Here is a 24,363-nt window from a genome sequence, read left to right on the forward strand (position 1 = left end):
TCCCGGAAAGAAAGGCCTCTATTCTTGTCCTTACGGAAGCGCGGAAAACAAACCCGCTTGATGGGTAAAGTGGGAGGCTTAAGGGAACATCATCCCGGATTTGGCTGCGGGAATTCATCGCTACGTTTGCTGCTCCTGCTACTGCTTCTTTGCATGCAAATAACGTCTGCTAGAGCAGATAATAATTTGTTGGTTAGGAATTCCTTCTCATCCAGTTTCATCCCTTTTGTACCCGGAAATGGTTTCGTAAAGTAAAACTGTCCAAAAAGCTAAATGTACGAGGATCGGGGCAACGCGTACATAAGGTATGATGATGGCAGGCATCTCTCCTCACAGGCGGGCTTTGCATTCGAGTCGATTCGGGACGGACGGCTGTCGAAGAGTTTTATTTTATTAAATTTCTCGATGTAAATTTATTGCCCGCTCTTTGAACGCACGTAGAATGATGATTTATAGTTAAATTGAATAACAGTTCAGGGTGAAAGCGCGTTCCGCTTCTCTATAGAATCGATCTGCGCGTCCGCAGGCACCTGATAGAATGCGACCAGTTTTGATGCCATCATTTATTCACGTGTCAACAATACTATTAAAAACACTACACATTCCGTTCACCGTTGCATGTCATTCATGGCTGTTGTTGGTTTTTTTTTTTTGCTTTCAGGTTGTGCGAATGTTCATAATTGTGGTAACGATATTTGCCATCTGCTGGTTGCCATATCATCTGTTCTTTGTCTACGCGTACCACAACAACCAGATGACTTCCTCGAGCTACGTCCAGCAGCTCTATCTCGGTTTCTACTGGCTGGCGATGTCAAACGCAATGGTTAATCCCATCATCTACTACTGGATGAATGGCCGGTAAGACACAGGACACAGCTGGGCAGCAGTAACGTAACCGTGTGCACGCATGTGTTCTAATAATATTTCTGTGTCTCCTTTCGGCTCGGCAGCTTCCGGGTGTACTTCCAGGAAATCATCTGCTTCTGCTGTCTGCAGTTCATCAACTCCCGTATGCGAGACGGCGTGCCGCAGGGTGTGCTGCTGAACAAGAATTCCAACTCCGAGCTGGGCCGGTATCGGTCGTGTAAGTAATACATATGACGCTGCTTCCCAAAAGTCCACACTAGACCCTGGTGTTGGAAGTTGAAGAAAAATGGTACCGTTAGGATTCAATTGAATTACGATTCTGCTGTAAATCGAACCGTTTTCCTGCCGTACCTGTAATGCAAAAAAAGCACTCATACTCGTCGCTCATACTGTCATCCATTTGGAAGTACCATATTTATTATTTCAATCCGGTAGAAATGATAGTTATTAGGGTTGCTCTCGATCTCAAATGGTGATATATAGAAGGGATCGGCTCTTGCAGTGTACCCCATACGAGGAAGTTCCCCTTTGCTATATTGGGGGTGAAACTCGCATGGCGGGAGTGAATTTATGGCAAGGGACAAAAGTTACATGTCGCCTAGGTCACACCTTTCCCCGTACTGCAGTACTTTGGGGGAAATGTTTTTACCCTGCAACCAGTCTCGCTTGCTGGTTGCTATCAATCGATTTCGCAGGAACTTGTGCACAGGTACAGACGTGCCTTTCAAAGTGTGTGTTTGTTTGTGCGCATTTGGTGATGAATTTTACATGGCGTTGAAGACATAAAAAAAAAAACTAGTGTGACGACGACAACAATTTTCTCTCTGGGAGTATCACAAGTCACTTCCCCCATAACCCATCGATCACAAGACAGTTGACCTTCTGGAAGATTTTTTTTTCTTATTCAAAAATAACGGTCCAAACGGGCCGGAATGCTTAGGTGTGATTTTTGAACAGGTTAAACATCGCATAGCAACGATTTTGCTTCCCCAACACTAGAACACTGTTGCTGTCGATTAACATTAAACCCTAAAAACAGATGCAGACAGTGAGCGTGTCCCGTGTCCCTTTGCCAGTTTCGACAAAATAATTGGGTTTTCATGTTACTTTGCTTCTTTTCTTTTCTTTCCCATACACCCTTTCACACTTTCTTTAAACACGTGGGTAGATTATCGTAACCCATCGTGTTGGGCGAAAAAACCTTCCAGGAATGAGGTTACCCAACTTCGCGTTGTCAAGGAAAATGCACCGCCCCTTTGGTTGCTACAAATATTACCCCACATTCTATCAATTCCCCTTTTTGTCCCATTTTTTTTCTTATCGGCAGAAAATACGTAGAAAAGCGCACAAGTAAACAAGCTGGAAGGGACACGTGGCACACCAAACAAGTGTCGTTTGTAACTGCAGCATGGGTGGACGTTTTGTGCCGGGCGATTATTTATGAAGGTTCTGAACTATTGATAAATATTTAATCGTAACCCGGGGTGAAAAGGTGTGCACCAGAAGCATTGAGGCCGGGGTGATTCAATGTTATTGTCATTTTTAGTTCGAAACGACCGTTCGGGAAGACACGCCAGTAGCGGTAAGATCGTTTTCCTTCAGTTGCAACAAACAACCGTTTGGCTTTCTTTTTCTGGAGCTACCTTTCTTGGAAGAGAAGTGTTGTCCACAAGCCAATCAGTTCGGGGTAGATTAATTATTTGCTCCATATTTAATTCATAAATCATTCCCGTTTTTTTTGTTCAACACCGGATAAGATAATCTTTTACGACACAGTGTTTCCAGCGATAATGAAAAAAAAAAACAGCAAAATGAAAGCTTATCGATTTACCGCATTTATAGCGGAGTTAGTGTATTAAATACTTTGCCGTTGTTGTTGCTGGTGGTCCCACCAGATCGATACTCAAAAAAATCTAAAATCTAAATTTTGCACCATCAATCAACTCGGGCTGTGCTGTGCTTGGTCTAGCATTGATGAATCATGGTCGGCGTGCCCGAAAACCCAGCCAACAAAAGGAACGGAAGTAAAAAACGAACAACAACATTAAAAAAAAGGGAAACATCATGTCCTATGAATAGGCTTAAACTTTGTACCTTCGATTGAAGGAAGAAACCCAAGGAGTAGGGGTTTTTTCAACTGTTTCATTCGGGTTCATGTATCGATTGGAAATGATTTTCTATACCCATTTGCACGACTTTTCCGGTGTGCAGGTCGTGGTAAATAACACATTTTCGTAGCCGAATGTGTATAATTCATTTATCTTTTTCTTTCTTCCTCTCTTTCTCACACGGTTCTACATTACACCGTTCAGATCGGCCGCGTTCCGTCTCGGTACGGTGGCGACCACCGAGCACGGAAGAGTACCGGATGCGTACCGGACTGCCCCGCCCAGCTCATCTCGGGGTGAACGTGCTCGAGAGTGCGACCAACGGTGGCAGTGACAAACAGCCCGTCGTCGACATTGCCGAACTGCAGACCATCAACTTTCTGCACCTGAACCACAACTCGAACGAGCTGCAGCACAGCTCCTCCAACAGCCACGAATTCTCCTGACATCCGCAGTACGACTAAGCCGACGGGCACCGGCAAACGGGTCCCGGGGCTGAGCCGCGGGAGACAAGCTTTTGCCAGTAACGGATGACGAATGACGACCGGTGGCTATTGGCGATGGTCGCCAGCAAACGCGTGTGTGTGTGTATGAGTGTGTGTGTGACCGGATCCGGATGCCCAGTGCCAGTGGAGCACCCCTACACTCCTGCTGCTCCTCACGTAAGTGCACACCACTGGGGGCGTGGGGGACTTCAAACACTTCACTACGCAACGAATACATAACACACTTTGAAGAGAGAGAGAGTGTGTGTTTTTTGTTTCGTTACGAATCCCTGACCCAACCTATTGACCGAATTGATTGATCGAATTATTCGTTCTTTTTTGTGTTACACCTATTTGTGCCATGAGTACAGACAGCATAAATAAAAAGCACATCGACCGGTGCTGCAGATGAGAAAATTTCAAGTCGATTACAATTTTTCATATGGCTTTTTCGCACATAAACACTCACACATAGACACACACACGCATTCAATCCCACTTACTCATCATTCTTCCATCACAAATTCATCACTTTTGACGTGCATTCAGGGTGCGGTCGAGTCCAGTCTCAGTGCAAAATCTGTGTGGAGGAGTGACTAGTGTTGGGCTTCAAATTTCGATTCCAACTCGATGATTGGATTTGCTGACCGTTGCCGCTGTGGGTGCACAAATGGAAATTGCGTGTCGTTTAGGATTCATTTCATTTGGGAACCGAAACGCAATACCGTAAACTTTTCCGTGAATAATCAACTGCAGATGTGCATTGGAGAAATGGTTTCTGTGTGTGGGTTTCTTAGCGGAAAAAAAGCTGTTCGTAACTATTATCCCGAATAATTCTTCGTGATTTGTTGAATTGCAATATATCGAGTTAAATTTACTCTTCGCTACAGTAAAAAGAACCATACATTAACACCACAATAATATAGCTCATAATTTACGTAACATAAAGCATAAAAAAGGACGTTAACCACATCTCAATTGAAATAAATACAATAATGTGTATTTATCGAGAAGCATCAGCAGTCGTCTACCTGCTAATTTGACTGCTATTTCGCCCACAAACAGTAATTATACGATCCAAAAAAAAATAAACAATACGTTTTGCAGACCACTGATAGTATTAGAGCTAAACAGATGGCTCATGGTTTGATACACGCAACAGCTTTAAGCCCACCGGTCGATAAAGTGTGAGAAGGGAATGCATTAATGTTGAAAATGATCTAGTTTTATTCAACCGGGACTCGTTTGCAATACTGCTGCAGTCTGCTTTTGGTGGAAAAGTTTCAAAACACACGATTGCTATTTAACACTCTGGGTGCTGTGTGGCTCGCTTTGGAATCACAGCTTTGTTCACTCCTCTTCTCTGTGATTGGTCTCTCAGCAACTCTCAGCAGAGCGCATTGCAGCGGGAAGAAAGAGAGAGCGCATATTGCAGAAGTGGCATCGTATGTGAGGATCGGAAAGAGAGTGAACGATCGTAAGCCAATGAAACGCTCTCATCGCACTCTTATCTTGTACTGTTTTCTCTGCAGAAAGCTGATGCAAAATGCCAGCGCCCAGAGAGTTAAACGACAGCAAACATCAAAGCAGAATACAGCTTGGCACAAAACGAACTCTGTTCAAATAAGCCGCTGTTTAGCCGCTGTACGATTAAACGAAATTCGTTCCCTGTACGCATAGACGTCCACACGCAGACTCGGGATTACAAAATCCTTTCCCTTACAATGTTTTCCAAACGATTGCAGTGTTTGTTTGAAATTACATTTACTATTTTAATCCCTGCGGAACACACAAACAACCACTTCAAAGTGCTTCGACATACTTTACGACGAACTGGAAACATTTCTCCCTATAATCCCCGAACGCTTGCCGCTATTTGGATGTAGTACGTAACCTTACTTATGGTGTATGTGCTTTTATATTTTCTTCCCCAGAGACACTATCCAGGAGCGGACATGTATACACATACGTACACAAACACTCACACACATACAAACGCGCGCATCTGCACACGGAACTGAAGAAAACTCAATTGGTTTGCTGACTTTTGGGGAACGACCGGGCGATGGTTGGGGAACCAGTCAATGGACGCGTTCGATGACGATCGAGCTTCGAGCACCCGTAGGTTGTAGTGAGATAAAACATTAGTTCGAAAGAGGGTTTTAAAGTAGTGAAACAGAATTTAGCAACGGCCAATTCTCTAGTGTGTTTTTAAAGCGTTCGTGGTGATTGCCGGTGCTGTACGCGGTAAGTTAGAGAGAAAGAGAAAGAGAAAGATAGAGAGAGAGAGAGAGAGAGAGAGAGAGGGAGAGACATGAAGGATGGAAGATAGTAAAACAGGAGGGAGACAACATTAACATTAAACAGAGAAACCTAAGTGAGAGAAACATTGAATATATAGTTTATTTATTTTGCCTAGATCATGTTGATCATCACACGTGTTCTTGAGAGTTGAGCGAGACCGCATCAACCCGCATCGAATAGGCAAAGGTGAACTGTTAGTCGTTTAAGAGCTATACTTCTAGAGAGATATCCATATTGATACACAAGTAGCAGGGCTGTCGAAAGCTGATTGAAAAGCCAGTTAGTCTAGCAGCACCATGGACAATGGTTGTATGGGCCGGCCCCATAGTGCACACAGCTCAATGGCAGCTAGGAAACTAGCCAGAAAGATAGACATCGCAGCATGCCTAGCTAAACAACAGCGAACGAAGGTGTTGGTAGAAGCGATCGAAGCAGTGGAAAGCATGGTACAAAGCTATCGGTGCACGCGAAATGCAAGTTGTGCGTTAAAAGTGTGTTAGCTTAATGGTTGGAAGCTCACATAGATGTTAATAAAATACGGCAAAACATAGTGATTTAATTAATTACAACGATGTGCTTGTGTGTATGTGTATATGTGTGCGTAATAAATGGTATCCGAAGTTGAGTCATGAAAATGGAGAAAAAATTATACAGGTAAGTGCAATGTGTTTAATCTTTAGACGGCCGCAATCTGTACGATGACGACTTAGCGTGATGTCAAATAACAAACACAAAACAAATGTTTTGAAATCGCATTAAGCCACCCAAACTCAAATAACCGAGTTTTCTTTCTCCCAAACTCCACTTTACTATATTTGATAAATGATTGTGTACCTAATCGTTTGATGTCCTTCCGTGGAATAATTTTCCAGAGCAAACTAGATCAGCAAACAATCGGCATTTGCATGATTCATTTGTTTCTAATAGCTTGGCACAGGTTTCGCTACGAATGAATGAAATTTCCTCCTCTTTTCCTTCTACCTCATTGTGTGTTACGATCGTTTTACGGCTTTCATGCGCTTCGGAAACATTCTCTGACTTATTGATTTTTTCTCACAACGGCACAATTATTGATTGTTCACTAGAACAACAGGTGATTTGTGGGGTGTCTGTCAATCGTTCTGTGGCGTGTATCTAGCTTTGTATCGGTGAAAGATGCCATTTTGTTTCACACAATGGACAGCAAACAAGATCAAAGGCTTTGGATTGTTTGAAATTTGATTCCGTTTCCAGAAAACAAATCGCATCTTAATTATCGTGTAGTGATTTGCTATGAACCGCATACCAAGCGGCACAACGAATGTTCTTCTCAATAACGACTAAATACGTGATTGAAGATGAAACTAAACATTTTTCCAATTAAATGACCGTTTTTTGAAAACCAAATATCAAACCATTCGAATCGCTTTACATCAATACGATAGCAATGTAAAAAAACCAATGCGATGAAAAACACCGGGCGTCTCCATTAAAGCTTTTCCGAAGCTTACAAGCTTGTTCGGTTGCTACTAATAATGGACACTTTAAGAAAAAAGTATTATATATTGTTGTATATGCTTTTATTACATTCCATTCCATGATAAGTTTAATAAGCTGCTGCTGTTGCTCTTTGTATGCAGCAGCTAATTGCCATTTAATTGGTTTTATCAAAAGATTACATGATTTTTGCCTGTTTGTCTGATAGTATGAATAGTATTTTTATCACACCCGGCCCGTCTCTGGTGCCAAAAATAATGACTATTGAGGTACCCTGATTGATCCGTAACACTCCACTAACACCCCCCCGCTGAACCGTTCAGCCGAGAAGCGCCTGATGACCGAACACTTTTGATAGCTTATCCCATCGTCAACAAATCGCCCCCGTTCCCGCCACCAAACTAAACCACCGTCCCATGTGAACGTAAACAACGGTACCGATTTTTTTTATGATCTCCCACCTGATAACGCTACCTAAATTGTCACCCCGTACTTGCTTTGACTACCACAGCCACAAACGGGCTCTTCTGCTGCACCAACGTTAATCGAAAACCAACCCCTTTGCGTTAATATCGTGGGTCCTCGTGTGTGTGTGTGTGTGTGTGTGTGTGTGTGTGTGTGTGTGTGTGTGTGTGTGTGTGTGTGTGTGTGTGTGTGTGAGAGAGAGAGAGAGTGTGTGCAGTGTCAGCAGAAAGAGGCTATATTATCGTACCCAAAATCCCACCTCACAATCAACTCCATTAAAAGCTCACCGCTCTCGCTTGCTGCCACACCTGCTGATGCCCAATCGGCTTGTGTGCATGTCTTTCTCCAAAAAAAGGCGAAGAAAAGGAAAAAAAAGAGAAAAAGCAACGAATTCTACCGATTAGAATGAAACTGCCACTCCGCACCAAATTCAATATTGAAAACCCCAACTATGACCTTTACTTCACACGGACATCCCCGAAACCTGGCCAACATTCGTTGAATGCAAAATCTCATCTCGTCCGTCAAGCGCGTACCGACTTTGTGGGTCTTCCCAACATCGACCCGTTATCGGCACGGGTAAGAGCCAACGGAGTCCACTACACTACTGGGGAAAGGTTGTTGGTGTGTCTTTTTTTTTGCCTGCCTGTTTACCGTCCGTTTCGAGATGGAATATGCAAATCATAGCATACACCACGGACAGATACAGACACACACACACCCAGGAGAGAGCGAGATAAAGTGTCCCAAAATAAATGTGCTTGCGTCGGAGCGGAGGACCAGGGTTGGGGGGGGGGGTGAGTGCGCTAGTTCCAGATAACCATCAACAGAACCGTCCAGCCCGGTTGTAGCCGCAATACGCGTACAATACGGTTCTACCTGAACCGGTCATGCTGTGTGCGGCGGCGGCGAGTGGCTCGCTCGGCACTCGGGAGTACCGTGGGTGAGTGGTACGATCGTTGAAAGGTTTCATTCTTTCCGGTCCCGGCGACCGGTCTCTGTTTGGTTAGTGATAATCGAAAAGGCATCATTTCACTACCGGTTGACAACAGTCAGTTGACCAAGTCGCACGACACTCGCAAACATGATTACTTGACTCACACGCATGCACGCAGAGCTAGCCTGATGCCATCACAATGACCGCACCAGCCTTCGAAATTGGAAGGTGTGCGTGCAGTATTATTAAATCTCTGTCAACATTCCCCCTTTTCTTTCACTCCTCTGCCTCCATACCAAGCTGGGCACACACGAGAACGGTTCCGGCAACGGACTTGCAATTAGTGAAACGAATCACTGCACTGCTCCGACAAGGCAGTTTCTGATTAAAAATCTTATGAATCGACCGATTTAAACAAAAGGGTGACGCAAGGGAGGGGTATGATAGTACGAGCTTGCAGGCTACCAGCACTACTAAATCATTTTGTGCTGATGAGCGTAGAAAACACCACACTCAGCAAAGAAAGAGGCGCTCAGCCTCTGGCTCGTTTAAATATTAATTTCCAACGTAAGCTGTTTTTCTACCGGGGAGGGTTTGTCTTTCCACCCAGACGGTCCGGCAAATCAGACGATGGATGATATTATTTGTGTGGTTGTGTGTGTGTGTGTTTTTTTTTTCTAAACCCATTTCCAAAGTTGCGTCATGCTTGTGGAACGTGATTATTTAAGCTGCTTTATTCCAACCCCTTGCACAGGCCGTTCAGGCATACAGCAAGTTTAACCTAACGCTACTGTCTTCCGCACACCGATCGGGTGCAGGATTAAATCGATAACCGACCCGGAAACATATGGTGCAAAAACACGATTAATCATCCTTCAGTGCAGATACACAATCTTGATCTTGGCATACAAATCGCTTCCACTGCACTCCAGCCCATTTGCCAGGTTGTTGCATCTCATCAGCAAACTGCAGAAACGAGCGAAGCATTCTCCACTCGGATAAGCTTTCGTCTTATTTGCTGCTTGAAAAGATGGGGAATTGGTTTTCTTTTCTTTGCCTGAATTATTCTGTACGGTTGAAATTGTGTTTGCCTTTTACTCGATACGGTTTTTATATACCACTTCAGGACCTGCGCTTGGCCGTTTTGTTTTGATTCGCCACACACCGCAGAGACTGCAGATTGGAGCAAGCGAAAAAAACACAGACAAAAAAACAACAACTCGCTTGTCACTCTGCAAGCAGTGAAGCAGAATGCAGATACGTGTGGACAGGCACAATCATACTGGAGTGCTTTATTCCAGATTGGATGATGGGTGGGTCTCCCACAGACTGGAGAACATTGTGCACTGGTCCGCTGCCAGCTATGCCGATTGTCGTCGTCTTAGCTATGCGAACGGGGGGAAGGCAACAAAGTTATCCATCCAAATCATGGCGGCAGCACTAGGTTGCACTGGATGCACTTGCGTCGGGCGACACGCGATACACACATATCTGCGCAAGCGAAACAATTCGCATCACCCGGCGGCTAAACAAAGTCACCAAACGATAACTCACCAAAGGAATGACAACAGCTGCGCAAAACAAAAAATACTGTCATCTATGCATATACAGGTCGCTGCATGACGATGGCCAAGAAACGACAAAGTGGCCCTCGTTGGGCGAATTATGAAAAGTTGCATCCCTTCCCTTCCCTTTCCCGGCGGCACCCAAGTGGGAGTGGGAGAGGTAAATCCGTTGGTTCATCCATTCCGGCGCGTCCGGTGTGCAGGATGAATAATGCAATGGATTTGTGCCGTGCACTTTCGGCTGCTGCATGTAAGAGGCATACATTTGGAAGAAGAATGTGCCGCGAAGATAGAAAGGGTAGTAGAGCCCTCTAAACAGCTTATGCCGGCAACATGTGAAGCTACGATGTGTGTTACGTTCGTCGAATTGTCTTTAAGGATGTGCAGAGGCAAATCACAGTAGTAGAAGGTCAGTTCGTATACGATGAATAAACAGGCATTATTGTTAGTGATTTCAAGAAGCTTTCTCCCAAAAACATTTATACGAGAAAAGTAATAGTACGACCAATTTACGAAGGTTAAACTCCCACACTTTTGTGTATAATCAATATTTATACTGATCGGTGTTCATAAACACTTTCATTCTGCATTATTCTCCAGTTGTATTAGCACCTGTCGCTCTGGGTCATGTGTATAAGAAATCATAAGGAGAACGAGGATAAAAAAACTCTTTGAGAACAGATTACAGAACCCATTTCACCCAAATGGCATCTTCTTCTTAAAATTCCACCTAAAATACAGTATGTGGTTCCATGTCCATACCATGCTGCACTGTGCGCCGCAGAAACCAACTGTTTTCTACAAAAATTGAACCAAATAGTTTGAGCTCAACCCGAGTGGCCCAACAGCGTACAAGTGAAGCAATTTGCATTACCGCTGCTTTGGACATGCAAACGAAGTATGCTCTGAGAAACAGCTATTTTCGTCATTCCTTTTATTTTCCTCATATGCATACTCTATCTCTAAGCTTACTTGATCCACCAGGGAATCACAACATCCCCCCACCCCTGTGCAGTGTAGTACGGGTAAGAACGCAGCTAGCTTTAATTTCGTAAACATCTGCACCGATGGTGAAATCCGCACCGATTCGCAGGTACATTTCCGTCACGCACACCAAACAAACGTGGGCTCATTGTGCGATGACACGGAAAATCTTGCCCGCTCGGTACGTTTATCGTTCCGGCACGCGTGACGAGTACGGTACCGCGCGAATCACGCGTGTTTGGTATGTTCCAAACCGCCGGTTCCCGGCTAGCCGGCACTCTCCTGTTATCTCGGATCGCTCCAATGGCTGAATGTGGGATAAAAATATCACCAACCTGTCGTCCGCGCACCGTGACCGTGGGATTAGCCGTGGGGCGAGATAACGCCCTGTGCCAGCAAAGTGAGTGAGATACAGTTCTGCGCAGCATCTTGCATGCCTGTCAGTAATCCGGAACGCTTTCTACGGTCAACCTCAATCATGAGCGGTTCATCAGTGTCGGCGGCGAACGTTTCCACCAGCGAGCAGCAAGGGCACTGAGGAACTGGGCCGTGTGGTTTCGAGTGACTAGTGGCAAAGCGAAGGGGACGGTGTGGGAGAACAAATCCGAACGCCGAAAAGTCTTTTGCACATTACGCACAGTACATTGAGCCGCGGCGATGGAATCACCGAAGGATAAGCACCGAAGTAAAGCAATAGAAATCAATGTTCCGCCGGATGTCATCGCCGGCAATGGAAGTAAGTATGTCAGTAAGTGGGACGAGCGGCGTATGCGTTACTCGGAAATTGCGGGCGCCGCGGCTCCTGTTGAAGCGACATTTTCAAGTGGTTGTGTCGACAAGATGAAAGCATAATCGTAAAATTAAATCTCGTGGTTTGTGTGTCTGTGTGTATTCGATGGGAGAGATTCCCAGCGTAGATGGTTGGTAGGATGAGGTGGTTTAACGACTCTAATTAGCCCCTTCGAAATGATGATTTTGTGAGGGTACCAAAAGACGATTGGTAGCAGCTGAAGTGTGGTTGAGTTTATCTTTATGCAAAGCCTAATTTTGCTCCCCAACGTGGGTCTTAAGAAAGTGCTCGTTCTACTCCGGTTCATGTGCAGTGTGTTTGAGCTCAAAAGTTCACCCGTAGTTTCTAACTATGGTCCCATCTGCGTCCAATCTTGGCTAACGGAAGCTGGGCCATCGGTGAGACTTTGAAAATTAAATTCGCCAATGATTTATACGTCCCTCCGTAGGGAAATTGAGACAAAATTAGCCTCATGGTGCCGATACAGTACTGCGCTTTGCTAGTGTTACCTGTTAGTCTCTGCTGCCACTGCCTTGGTTGGTAAACGATGATGTAGTATGAGGGCGAATTATGCCATGAGTTTGAGCGTCTAAAACGTTGCTTGCAGGTTATTATAAAACTTGTTTGCTTCTCATTGTCTATGGGATGCTTTGCGTGTAGCGTAGCTTCACGAAATGCGAGCGAACCTGAAGGGCGAGAACTAAGTGTATTAGTTCTCATCTCGGTTTATGCGTTCAAAGGCACACCGGACTTTGGTGCCCGTTGGTAGCTTGCTGCAATCTGAGTTAATAAACAGTTTATTATTAAAAGCTTCACTTGCTCCTTTTCTCTCTCTCCCTCTCTCACCAGGTTCACCAGATGCGCCGGCCGATTTCGAAACGGCCATTGCCGCCACCGGGTACGGCCGTTTCAACTACCTTCTGCTGCTGGTCGCGATGCCCTGCTGCATGACGACCGTGTTCGAGACGACCACCATGTCGTACGTGCTGCCGAGCGCCGAATGTGACCTGAACCTTACCCTCGCCGACAAGGGCATGCTGAATGCCATCACCTACACCGGTAGGTAAACTGGGGCCACCCTCGTGATCCTCGTGGACGGCTGCAACGCGCCACGGTTGCAATTGTTTTACTTTCTTCTTGCACATTTCCAGGAATGATAACGTCCGCCTTCCTGTGGGGCTTCCTGTCCGATACGTACGGGCGGAAGCGGCTGCTCGTCGTTGGCTTTCTGCTGGACAGTACCTTCAACGTGCTGTGCGCACTCAGCCAAAACATGGTGGCCATAATGGTTTTCAAATTTATGGGTGGCTTTGTGTAAGTAGCCTCTTCTTCTTCTCTCACTCTCCGTTCTAACCAGTGGGGTTAAATTCTTGTGGTACAGTGTTGCAAAGTGACTCGTACGGTGTTCCAGAGTTAGTAGATTATCTGGGTAGATATGGAAATTAACCACCCCGCATCGCATACGTTCTTGCTGCCGAAAGCATCTGACCATTGTCAGCAAACACGCTTCAGATGAAGCTGACAGGGAACCGCAAACGAACGATTGCTGACGCAATTAAATGTAACAGCTCGTTTCTGGCTTGTGATGTCGATGTGTGTGTGTGTGTGTGTGTGTGTGTGTGTGTGTGTGTGTGTGTGTGTGTGTACAGTGTGAAACAGGAAGTGAAGCTCAATAAACGCTTTCTAGTATTTGCAAAGCGTTCGGCAAGGCAATGACGTACGAGTGGGTGCGAATGGCGAACGTGACTTCGTCCTGACCTTTAGTGCATCTGTAGCCAGTGTAGGTACGCACCATTCAAGGAAGTTGGCAAAATTTCAAAAAAGGTGCAAGGGATAGCACAAGAAAAAAAACTTAAATAAAATCCAGCTGTACTTCGCTCAGCCTACTTTGCTCCCTCCGGTTTGTTGACAGGAAGTGATAGCAGCCAGAAATACCGACAAGCACCAAGGAAGACTTGCTGCTTTGATTTTATTCCATCCTTCCAGAGTAGAAAGTGTATTAAATTTGGCACAGTATAAACAAAAAAAACGCTGTCGAGAGAAAGCCAATCGATTTCAACGTTTGATGAGTACTTCCTTCCCCATCTTCTTCGGCATCGGGGGTTGTGTTTGCATTGCAGCAAAGTTTTGCACGAAACTGATTAAATGCCATCGCTGGGGAGCTGGGGAGAAAGTAAAAATTCAATCGTACTTCAACCGAATCGTAATCGTGTCTTTTAGGAAATAAAAAAAAGTTAGTCAGAATGGGGAAGGTGCGGTGACAGTGGAACGTAATGCGCCGTAAAGTAAACGTAATTTATAGCGGTGCTAAAACCCGGTGTGCGAACACTTCCGGGATGAGTGTAAGTGACCGCGTGTGCTTCTAGATTGTTGCCTGCAGATAGAGCGCTTACTTGCTGGTTGTTTGTGTTGCTAGTGCCGCGAAGTTAGAAGTTAGGAAGTGAAGTTGGGATCGTTCCCCGAAATTCATTACCCCCGCATAAGTGTGCCGTTTGCATTTTCATCTCAGAACTGTTAAAACAAGCTTCTGTGTTTCCTCTTTTTCTTTTTGCCCGACAGCATCTGTGGCCCATTTGCCGTGCTGATGGCGTATCTGTCCGAGTTTCACAGTCTGCAGCATCGATCCCGCGTGATGATAGTGCTTGGCGTGTTTTACAGCGCTGCCAACATGCTGCTGCCCGCCCTCGCCTGGCTCATCATACCCCAGTCCTGGAATCTCATCATCGGGGACGGTGTGCTGGGTAAGTAGTGTTGTCCGGTCGGGGTTTTAAACCCCTGCTTCCGGCAAGCAGTTGTTCGGCCGCGCGAGTGTATGTGGGCGCATGTTGTTTGACCGGGCTCAAACTAGTTCGGATTAGGTTCAAGTTGATGCGGAAATCCTTTGGGTCGTGATGAGTGATTACATGCACTACTCAGTGCAGCGTCGGATTATCGGTAGTGACTTTTCGGGTGAATCGCATCCCAGCCTGCTTGGTCGGGATGATGTTGGGAGGGAAAAGCTTTGCTCAACATGGATCACTGTTTGTGAACTTTTCTACCGCTCAAGGGTGTTCGTGAGTGAAATTGGTTTAGTGCAGTCTCTGAGTGGACGCATTCATCGTTTTGGCGTTATTCAACCCACTTTAACATTTTACTACCAATTTTACTAAAACTTCTGCGTGAGCGAGGTATTGTTGATCATGTTTTAATTTTGCTTTAATATGCACCATTCCGCTACCATTCGCTCTGGCGATCAAGAGTTAATCTTTCCTGCATGCCAATTTAAGCTCAATTTATAGCACGTTTTTGCTATATTCTGGTTATATTCTTCCTCATTTGTGTTTGAGCATTTGAAGCATCCTACAGCGTTTAATGTTTCGTACGCTCAGGCACGATAAGGAAGAGTTCTATCGCTGCACGTACGCACGAAACACTTGACAGTACGCACCGAAAACAAACCACCGTTTGCTCGACAATGGGTGGGAAATGAGCAAAACATTACGGAAAACCCCGCGCTGTTTACTGCCTAGCTCGTATAACCATCAAGGAGGCTCTCGATGGAGAATGATTTTCAATCACAAGCATCGATTGCACGCTACCTGGGCGCTATCGATAGGTGGGCTGTACGCGTAGGCGAGCCGAATTAAATTACCGGGTGTATACGGAAACTTCTTCAACCGTAAAAAATCCGCCCACAAACACACTACCAGAAGGCGGAAACATAATAACGAACGAAAGGTAAAGCTGCTGCCCTTGCCGGTCGTCACACGCTTCAGCCCGGTTTGCAAGGTTGCTTCCGCTGCAGCTACTGCTAATGAAATGAGCTAAATATCGTATCAAGTGGATTTCGAGAAAACGGGACTTTCGAGACGAAGCGTTTCCGAGTGTCGTCATTATCCTGCTTCAACTCTCCCCCCCCCAAATCGGAACGGTAAAGAAATTGATTTTTGAAGCAGTCCTTCCGGACTATTTCCGTTCACGGTTTTTGTCTGAATGGATGTCAAACTGCTTCTAAATTGATTTCTTTGCACCGGTTACGGGATTTTCGAAAAAGATTGCTCAAATTCGTTTGAGCTACGATCGGTACCGCGTTTGCTGAAGTAGAAGCTGTTGTTTGCATTTTGCAAAGCAAAAAAATACATACGACCTATAAAACTGAAATCTATTTCCTTTATACATTCGTGATATGTAGTAATTTTCTATGCATATGCTTAAAACGGCATATGCAATATTAAACACTTTCTAGCTGCTTCCAAATATATCACTCCAAAAGCGTTACCGGACACTTCCTCTTTCCAGGAAGAGAGAAAAAAACCTGCCAAGTGCTAAAAGGAAGCAATAATTAAAGCCCAAACTAACACGCCTTTTTCATTAACCTAGATATCAACCTAGAGCGGTACCTTGCAGTTCATCCGTTTCTACACAGTCCCGTCTGATACAGTCCCTGTCAATGCCGCACTCTAAACTTCCGGGAAGTGTCAATCTCGGACGGTCCTGCGACTGAGTGAATCTTTACACTCTAATTAGCGCTGATTATGCTATCTACTTTCACTTTCTTTGATTTTCAAAAGACCCATCAAAGCGCTCCTCGTTGCAAACGGCACACCATGGTGCTAAATAGATCCTTCAAGATAATCAAGAAAGCACCCAACCCCGGCTGGACCGATTGTGAACTGCAAAGAGGAAGGTGACGGCTTTCGCGTCTCATTTACATCGCCTAGTGTGTAGTGTTACGGCGTTTGGGTTTGCCACACGGCGCTGGCATTAGGATGTAAATTGAATTCTAATCAACTACGAATGCGCGCTAAGCATTCGCTGATTGCTGGTCGTCTGCTAGGGGTATCAGGGACCGCGGATCGCACCAGGCCACGTGTGAATATTTAATTTCACCTGGAACCTGGTTGTGGATGCGCAATTGAATTGAATTCCACCCGGATGAGCACCATTCGGTTAGGCATGGGCACACACATATGCATGCACACACATATACACATATCAGAGAATGACATCCCCGGGTACGATGGTACTCTGTTCGCCCATATTTGTCGCATTACGTTACGCCCCGTACAAGGGACAATTTGCTTTGACATGGCGATTTAGGCTAATGAAAAGAGGCATTAAGGCCCGAGCCACGCTTGCGAGTTGACAAATGGCATTCATCGCTCAGTTCGCCGGAGATGGCATCCAAACACACATACACACTCATACACACCACACCTACAAACACACAACGAGATATGGCGCACAGTGTAACGTTTATATGATTGTGCCTTTCGCGTTTGCCTTTCGCAGAAATACATTCGTGGCAGATTTTCCTTGCCGTCAGCTGCCTGCCGGGCGTGCTGAGCGGTATCAGCGTAATGTTTCTCCCAGAGAGTCCCAAGTTCCTCATGTCCAAGGGCCAGAACGAACGAGCGTTGGCCATTTTCCGGCGCTTGTACGCCATCAACACCCGGGACCGGCAGGAGTTTCCGGTAAGCATCCCGCCCGCGGCTTGAACGCTTACGCCTGACCGTTAACCGATGCTTTGCACACATTTTTCTTACATGCTGCCACGCGACCGCGTAGATCAGAGTGCTGGTGGATGAGCTGAGCCCGGTGTCGGGGCCAATTGTACCAGCGTCCGGTAAACAGGCGTCCGGCAAACCCACCACCCAACCCCCACCAGCCGCAGCAGCAGCAGCAGCACCCAGTGGGCTGGGCGAAGGGTTCCGCCAGCTAGGGATAATGTTCCGGAAGCCACATCTAACAAATGCCTGCCTGGTGTACGGTATCCAGTTCGGCATACTGCTCGGGTAGGTGTGCCCGACCGGCCGGAAAGTGTGTCTCTGCTATCTCGCATTGTCTAACTGCCCATCTCTAACCGCTGCAGGTTAAACACATTTCGCCTCTGGGTGCCGCAGCTTTTCACCATCATCGAGGAGTTTGAGCACGAGCAGCATCTACTTCCCGACGGGCTGGCCAGCCAGGCAACGCTCTGCGAAATGTTAGCCTACAAGGTCAACAAAACGGAGCAGCTGCAGCAGCAATGGCTGGAACGTGACGTGTCCCGAGCGCTTCATGGCCCAGATCCGGTCGCAATGGAGCCGTTGGATGACGTCCTGATGTGCACCCCGGTACGTTTGACCCTTTGTAACTTGCCGCCTGACCTGAGTCTGACTGCTGGCAGGGCTTTTCAACAAACTCACTTTTCAACAATCGATCATCCTTCATGAGCGTCTTCTTTTTTCGGCGTGCAGTTGCTAGCTAGAACGTTGTCGCATCTTTCAAACCTCAGACCGGAAGCTCTACCGGCCAACATTGATTCTTTCATCTCCGTACGATGCGACAATGCGACCATGAAGGCTTTAAAGGTTGTCCTCTTTTATTGGTGCGTGAAAAGCCCTGTACGGCAAATCTAAATCTAACCAGAGCGAACCTCCCAAACGGAAGGCTAACACTGGCTAGGGCTACATCTCACAACATCCTTTCTTGTGCTTTACTTTCACGCCTCATCTCGGACAACGCATCATGCAGACAACCGAAGGCCGGGTCTATCTGTACTCATTAATCATTGGATGCGTCGGCATTGGAGCGTACGCGGTTACGACCGTCATGATTAATTCCATCGGCAACCGGAACATTCTCAGTAAGTGCACGGACGGCTCGAATGGCACGGGCGCTACACTCGGATCGGTCGTTTGATGGTCATTTAGTGCGTTTCGATGTCAGATGGGAAAGGTTTTCGGTGCTTGATTGAGCCAGTTAAATGTTTTGCTGTGATGTCTAGCTAGTCGGCGTCTGTGTTTCGGCACAGTCGGGTGGCACTATGATAACCATCAGCTAGCCTCTGTGGGCACGAAACTCCATCTGGATAATAGCACAGTGTCTTTTCTCTCTTTTTTTTTTACTTTCCTTTTTTTGCTTATATTTCAAGAGACCGCGATAGATCGTGATGCCACAGTCAAAGCTCAAAGCAAAAAAGACTACAAACTTACACGATAAAATCAACACTTCTAATAAGCTTCAACACAGTGCGAAGCGCAAAAAAAGAGCCTTAAGCTACAAAGGAAGAGGAACTGCGATGCTTGTCAGTCGTTTTTGTACATAATGGACAGTAATCAGAAAGAACATTACGCCATTCAAGTGGAATTCGATTCGTCTCATCTTTCCAGACAGCACGTCGTAGCTGGCTGTGACTATAAAACCTCCTTTCCCATCCCATAGCATCGATCCCCAAACTCAATCACCCCTTTCTACCCCCATTCTTTCTGCCGGTCAATCGTGCAATGATAAATCTCCATGGAAATGGAAGCGAAAGGTGTCGAGTAGCTTTATCCCAATTATTGCCTTTTCAAAGTTGAACCGGCTGAATTTAATTTGCCTCATTTCGGCACATTGGAGTTTTTCATTTGCTCTGCATTAATTATCGCAAGCTGTCGCTGCTGCCAGTGTGTTTGTTTGTTTTTTTTTTAATCCTGAAGTATTGGCAAAAGGAACGAACAATGAAACGAAAATGAAAGACAAACAGCACTCCCCCTTCCGCCAGCACGGAAGCGTGTGGCGATGCAGCGATCAAAATGAAAGCCATTTGTTGCAGCCTCCTGGAGAACAATATATTGAATTGCGCAAACAATGTGTTTGCGTTCAATTTGCGTGCTTCATTTAATCGCGCAACAACGTGTTCCCTGTGCTGTTTATGCCCGGCGGTACTATACTTTTCGCCATCGATTGTCCGATCGATTTTGCTATAAAAGAAAACTTAATATCGCAAGCGCAGAGTTTATTCCTTCTACGCAGCAGCGAGTTATCGGGAATGTATTTTCTTTTGGATGTGATTTTTCGTTCGTTTCCCCCAAAAAGCCCCAAAACCTCCAAGGGTCTACACGCATGTATAACGCCACACGGCGTGAACGTGCAGGCAAGATAAATCGTTGTGGGCTAGCTTGGCCTGAGGTGTATATTTACCACCATTTTCCTGAGAAAATATGGGCCAGCATCTGTTGAATGTCGAACCGAGCTGCTGCGAAACCAACAAGCTAACCCCGAGGCCGAAGGTCTTGAGTAGCTCCTAGTGGTAGGACAGCGTTGGTTAGCTGACGCCGTACAGTTTTGGATTGATTGATTTGACGGATTTGACGCCGGAATACGGAGAAACGGTAGACTCACGTTTCTGAGTGTTACTCAAGAAAGTTCTTAAAGTGTCCCTATTTTCGTGCTCAGCTAGCTCTTCAACACCAATAGAAACTTTAATATTCACGAATTGAATTGTTTAATGTACTCTGCACCACGCTGTGATCATTGAAGCAAAATTTCACTCATCCTACGCACACACCGGCCGGCTGACGGTGGGTTTCGCTTTCGAGACTATTGCCTCGCCACCCTCGTCAGTGCGTCATACTATTGGCGCCGTGATCGTCTTGTCAAATACCGCACCCCTTACGCTCAGAAACCCACACACACACACAGACACTTTAGCAGTCATCATATAGTGTCAATCAAAGGCAGAAAACTTCTTCCATATATTGGCACCTTCCCGCCCAAAAAGCTGCAAAATTGACAATCGCTCTTACCAAACGCTGCACTCTGCCAAGATTCTTCTAAAAGTAAACCAAACAATTTTGCTGACACTTTACGACGCCCCAGCTAAGGTGATGATGCCACACAACGAACTCCAGCGGAACGGCAAGAGCACAATGGCCGTTTGAGATTCGGCATAGCTTCGCTAGCCCAGTAGCTGCTTATAATTCCGCCAAACGATACCGAGTGTGGTGTGGTGGTTGGTTGCTGGAGCTGGTTAAAGTTTATGTTCGTGCTGAGAAACTTGCCACCTGCAGTGATGGGTTTGGCTGTACGTACGTGTTGTCGCAGAGATGTGTCACTGAGGGCGAAGAAATGGGGGGGGGTTGCTAGCGGTGCGAGTCGAAGCGTTCCATCCCAAAAAGGGCAAAAAGGGTAGCAGAAAATGGAGTTTGGTGAGGTGAGCAAACAGCACACATCATCGAACAAAAACCAACCACAGTTCTCATGCCCATCCACACCCCTCTGCAAGCATCCTCCTCTGAGGTACGACAAATCGGAATCGGAATTGAAAATAGCTAAAGGGATGTGTGCATGATTTAGTGGCTCTATTAGCATCCCCATAACAGACACATTAACCTGTTCGGGTTCGTTTAATGTGCGTACCCTCTCTTTCCCACTCTCTACTTACATGCGCTCCTTCTGCCCGGCAGCGTACGGATTGCTGCTAGCTGGATCCTGCGGTACCACCCTGTACTGGGCCCGAAGCTCACTCGTAACGCTGATTCTATCGTCGTGCTACATCACCATCTGCAGCATAGCCTCGACGGCCCTGGTCGGTGCCGTCGTCGCGATGTTTCCCACCTCCATGAGGTTTGTATTGTTTGCGCGTAACCACAAAAGGGCTCGTAGTGGCTTTTTTAAGCTCATCACCCAAATCGCGGCTCGTTTGAACGTTGGATCATTTGTGATTGTGTGTATGTGTGTATGTGTTGGCCTTTTTTTGTTCTTTGTCGTGGATTTTCGTGGTTTACTCTCATCGACATTCTCATCTTCCACCAGGACAATGGTGGTCTCGCTAACGATGATGTTTGGCCGCACCGGGTCCATCATTGGCAATGTTGTTTTTCCCTATCTGATGGCGCTCGGGTGTTTACCACCGTTTGTCATGATCGGTGCCATTGTGATAGGTAAGTTATGAAACACGGCTAATGTACCCCACCCGACCGCTATCACCAGTTGTGGTTTGCTGCTGCTCTTTTTACTGCTTTATTCTGCCTCGACCGTGCCGTTCTAGCTGTTGCCGCGGTGTCTCGCCTGCTGCCACGAACGGTTAAAAAACCGTTACAATAATTTAGCAGCAACAACGGGAAAACCCCCTTCTGCTGCGCTCGCTGGACAGGATGGCATATAATTGCTCAATCAATATTAAAACCAACGGCACAAGGTTGGCCAGCCAGCCCACCAAACACAGACCGGCCGAGGCTAATTGACCGCATTAATGGTTCCGTTAAAAACAAAACATGCCTCAGGCAGCGGAAGTATCATCAACCGGTGGACGGCGCAAAACAGTGGATGGAATAATGGACGCATAGAATTGAGACTAAATAAAGATTGAAAGATTTAAACTAAAAATAATTTCAGATTTCAGTACTCATGGTCAAATGCTGTAACTAATTTTAGTGTGCAATAAATTAAATTATGTTCACACTGTATCCATTGCGTTTAAATATAATGTTTGTAAGCAATATGCTTCAAATTCTTTACCTCTTAAACTATTCAATTCTTTACTTCTTTACTTCTTTACTTCTTTACTTCTTTACTTCTTTACTTTTTTACTTCTTTACTTCTTTACTTCTTTACTTCTTTACTTCTTTACTTCTTTACTTCTTTACTTCTTTACTTCTTTACTTCTTTACTTCTTTACTTCTTTACTTCTTTACTTCTTTACTTCTTTACTTCGCTTTTATGCTAAAATGTGCAGTTAAACAAAAAAAGCACAGTTACTGCTAGCATCTAATCTTCTGCTTCTTTGGCACAACAACCTTTATCGGTCAAGAACTGTCTGCGCCACTACTGGGCTTGGCTTTCAGTGACTTACTGATTACACAAAGCAGAATAGTCAGTCCTACATATGGAGGCACGGTCTATTTAGGGCTTGAACCCAAGACGGGCATGTTGTTAAATCGTACGAGTTGACGACTGTACCATGAGACCGGCTATATATTACCTGAGAAATAACCTTAACCTTTACTTCTTAACAACTATACACAACGGAGATCATGTTTGTTGCAACAGCATCCAGAATCAAACTAGCCAGGATATAAATCCTCAAGCATCTGTAATTGAGCCATATTAGATCAAGACATACTAAAAATTCTTGATGCAGAATCTGGAGAAGTTTTATTTGATTGTCTTTCATTTTGAATTGTTCTTTAGTATAGTACAATGAAGAGTTTTTTTTTGGTTTATGCATGAATAGTACTTGAATAGTTCAAACTTCCACCATTTACCAATTATTATTCAACCATTGTTTGCCTTTGTACATTCTTTTGCAGCAAAAATTTTCCGTATTGGAGCGATTCTCAAAATTAGGGAACCGACATACCGATAACTGGCACCTTTAGCCTGCTTCCTTCTGAGGTAAAAACATATTCTCCGAAACTATGCTAACTAGACAGCGGCATACAGCAGCCCGTGGGCCGCCTTCGGGGTCGTCCTCGTTTGCGGTACGTGGAAAGTTCAAGGAGCCCGGCACCTTGATGTCACGGAAAGGAGAAATTAAAATCCTCACTTCATGCAAGCGCCAAAGACCGGCAATACTTGAGCGAAACTTCTGTCATGCCTGTGTCTTGCTTCCGGAAAAGTGCTCAGGACTTTTCGATTTGGGATTCTTGAAAAGGGCCTAATTGGAATGTACACAGAAGAAAATCCGTCGTCATTCCAGGTTGCGCTCCGCAGACCACACAATTCCTCCGAACGTCGGCATTCCGTCGGTGCGCCGGTGTGAATGAACGTCGAAAACACCACCCAAGTCGAAGTGGCAAGTCTGCCACAGCAACCCGCCGCCGCCAGAGCGGCAGAACCCGATTACTTGGACCAAAAAAAAAAAAGGATGGCAACCCGTCCCCGAATTCTGGGAACGCTCGTCACATGTAAAAGCGGATGTGGACGTCAAGTGTCAGTGTCGACGGGCATTGTGCGCCTGGCGGTGGTAATTCAATTATTCGAATGCTTGAGATTAATTGAGTTTGACTGTCGCAGCAGAGGTTGGTTGCGCGTATTCACTCATTATTTTCTGCGAGAGAATTTTTGAAGCTCAGCAATTGGAATGTCAGTTTCTAGGCTTAAGACGACTGCTGCTTGTTTTTCTCCCACTATCGTTCGCGCAGCATCCTCACCACATCACGCAGAAAACAAGTGGGCGAAAGGGAAAAACTTTTCAACCCAACAATCCGTCCTTTCTTGACGACTGGGCGACTGTGCGCTGTGGGTGAGCTGATGAACAAAAGAAGGACTGTGCGAATTAATAAGATAATGAGATCCAATTATAGCCTCTCGGCCAGAGCAACTAATACAGGGTGGTAAAGTGCCCTTTTAAACCTTGAGCTGTGGTTATGATAGTGGACATTAAGCACGTCTAATAGAATATAGTTTACGAACTTGGGTTGATCCAGCAGGACGTTGGATTGTGTGCGTTCCTTCATTGGACGATAATTTCATGGAACAGCGTGTGTTACCGTGAATGTTTGGGCGCACAACACACAGCACAGAAAAAAGGATTCCTTCTCCCCCAGAATTGCTTCACAAATGCGGCTGACTCTTGTTGAAGAGCAAAAATAGAACGGGGAAATTTAGTTTTCCCACCCAAACCTCTCTAATGTCATGCTTTTAACGGAGGTTT

General features: G+C 45.7%; 2 protein-coding genes across 5 annotated transcripts in view; both read left to right on the forward strand.

The window, feature by feature from the left end:
• The window catches only part of LOC120895767 (tachykinin-like peptides receptor 86C), a 55,814-nt gene extending 49,478 nt beyond the window's left edge, over nucleotides 1-6,336 (forward strand). For 3 of the 4 annotated variants that reach the window (XM_040299368.1, XM_040299377.1, XM_040299387.1), the window contains 4 exons: nucleotides 662-858; nucleotides 951-1,084; nucleotides 3,180-3,637; nucleotides 5,395-6,336. In XM_040299368.1, the coding sequence (XP_040155302.1) occupies nucleotides 662-858; nucleotides 951-1,084; nucleotides 3,180-3,421 (573 nt within the window). In that variant the 3' untranslated portion in view covers nucleotides 3,422-3,637; nucleotides 5,395-6,336. Of the gene's footprint in view, nucleotides 1-661; nucleotides 859-950; nucleotides 1,129-3,179; nucleotides 3,638-5,394 lie in introns of those variants that run through there. The other variant, XM_040299396.1, reaches the window with a different exon arrangement.
• A 5,240-nt stretch (nucleotides 6,337-11,576) lies between these two features.
• Nucleotides 11,577-22,097, forward strand: LOC120895757. The gene is made up of 11 exons (XM_040299356.1): nucleotides 11,577-11,927; nucleotides 12,831-13,040; nucleotides 13,133-13,295; nucleotides 14,541-14,722; nucleotides 17,253-17,434; nucleotides 17,529-17,755; nucleotides 17,833-18,076; nucleotides 18,477-18,588; nucleotides 21,173-21,332; nucleotides 21,522-21,649; nucleotides 21,757-22,097. The coding sequence occupies exons 1-11, from the start codon at nucleotides 11,849-11,851 to the stop codon at nucleotides 21,810-21,812; spliced, it is 1,743 nt and encodes a 580-aa protein (XP_040155290.1). The 5' UTR covers nucleotides 11,577-11,848; the 3' UTR covers nucleotides 21,813-22,097.
• The last annotated feature ends 2,266 nt before the right edge of the window (nucleotides 22,098-24,363 follow it).

Source organism: Anopheles arabiensis, chromosome 2 (assembly GCF_016920715.1).
Source record: "Anopheles arabiensis isolate DONGOLA chromosome 2, AaraD3, whole genome shotgun sequence".
Taxonomy (NCBI): Eukaryota; Metazoa; Arthropoda; class Insecta; order Diptera; family Culicidae; genus Anopheles; species Anopheles arabiensis.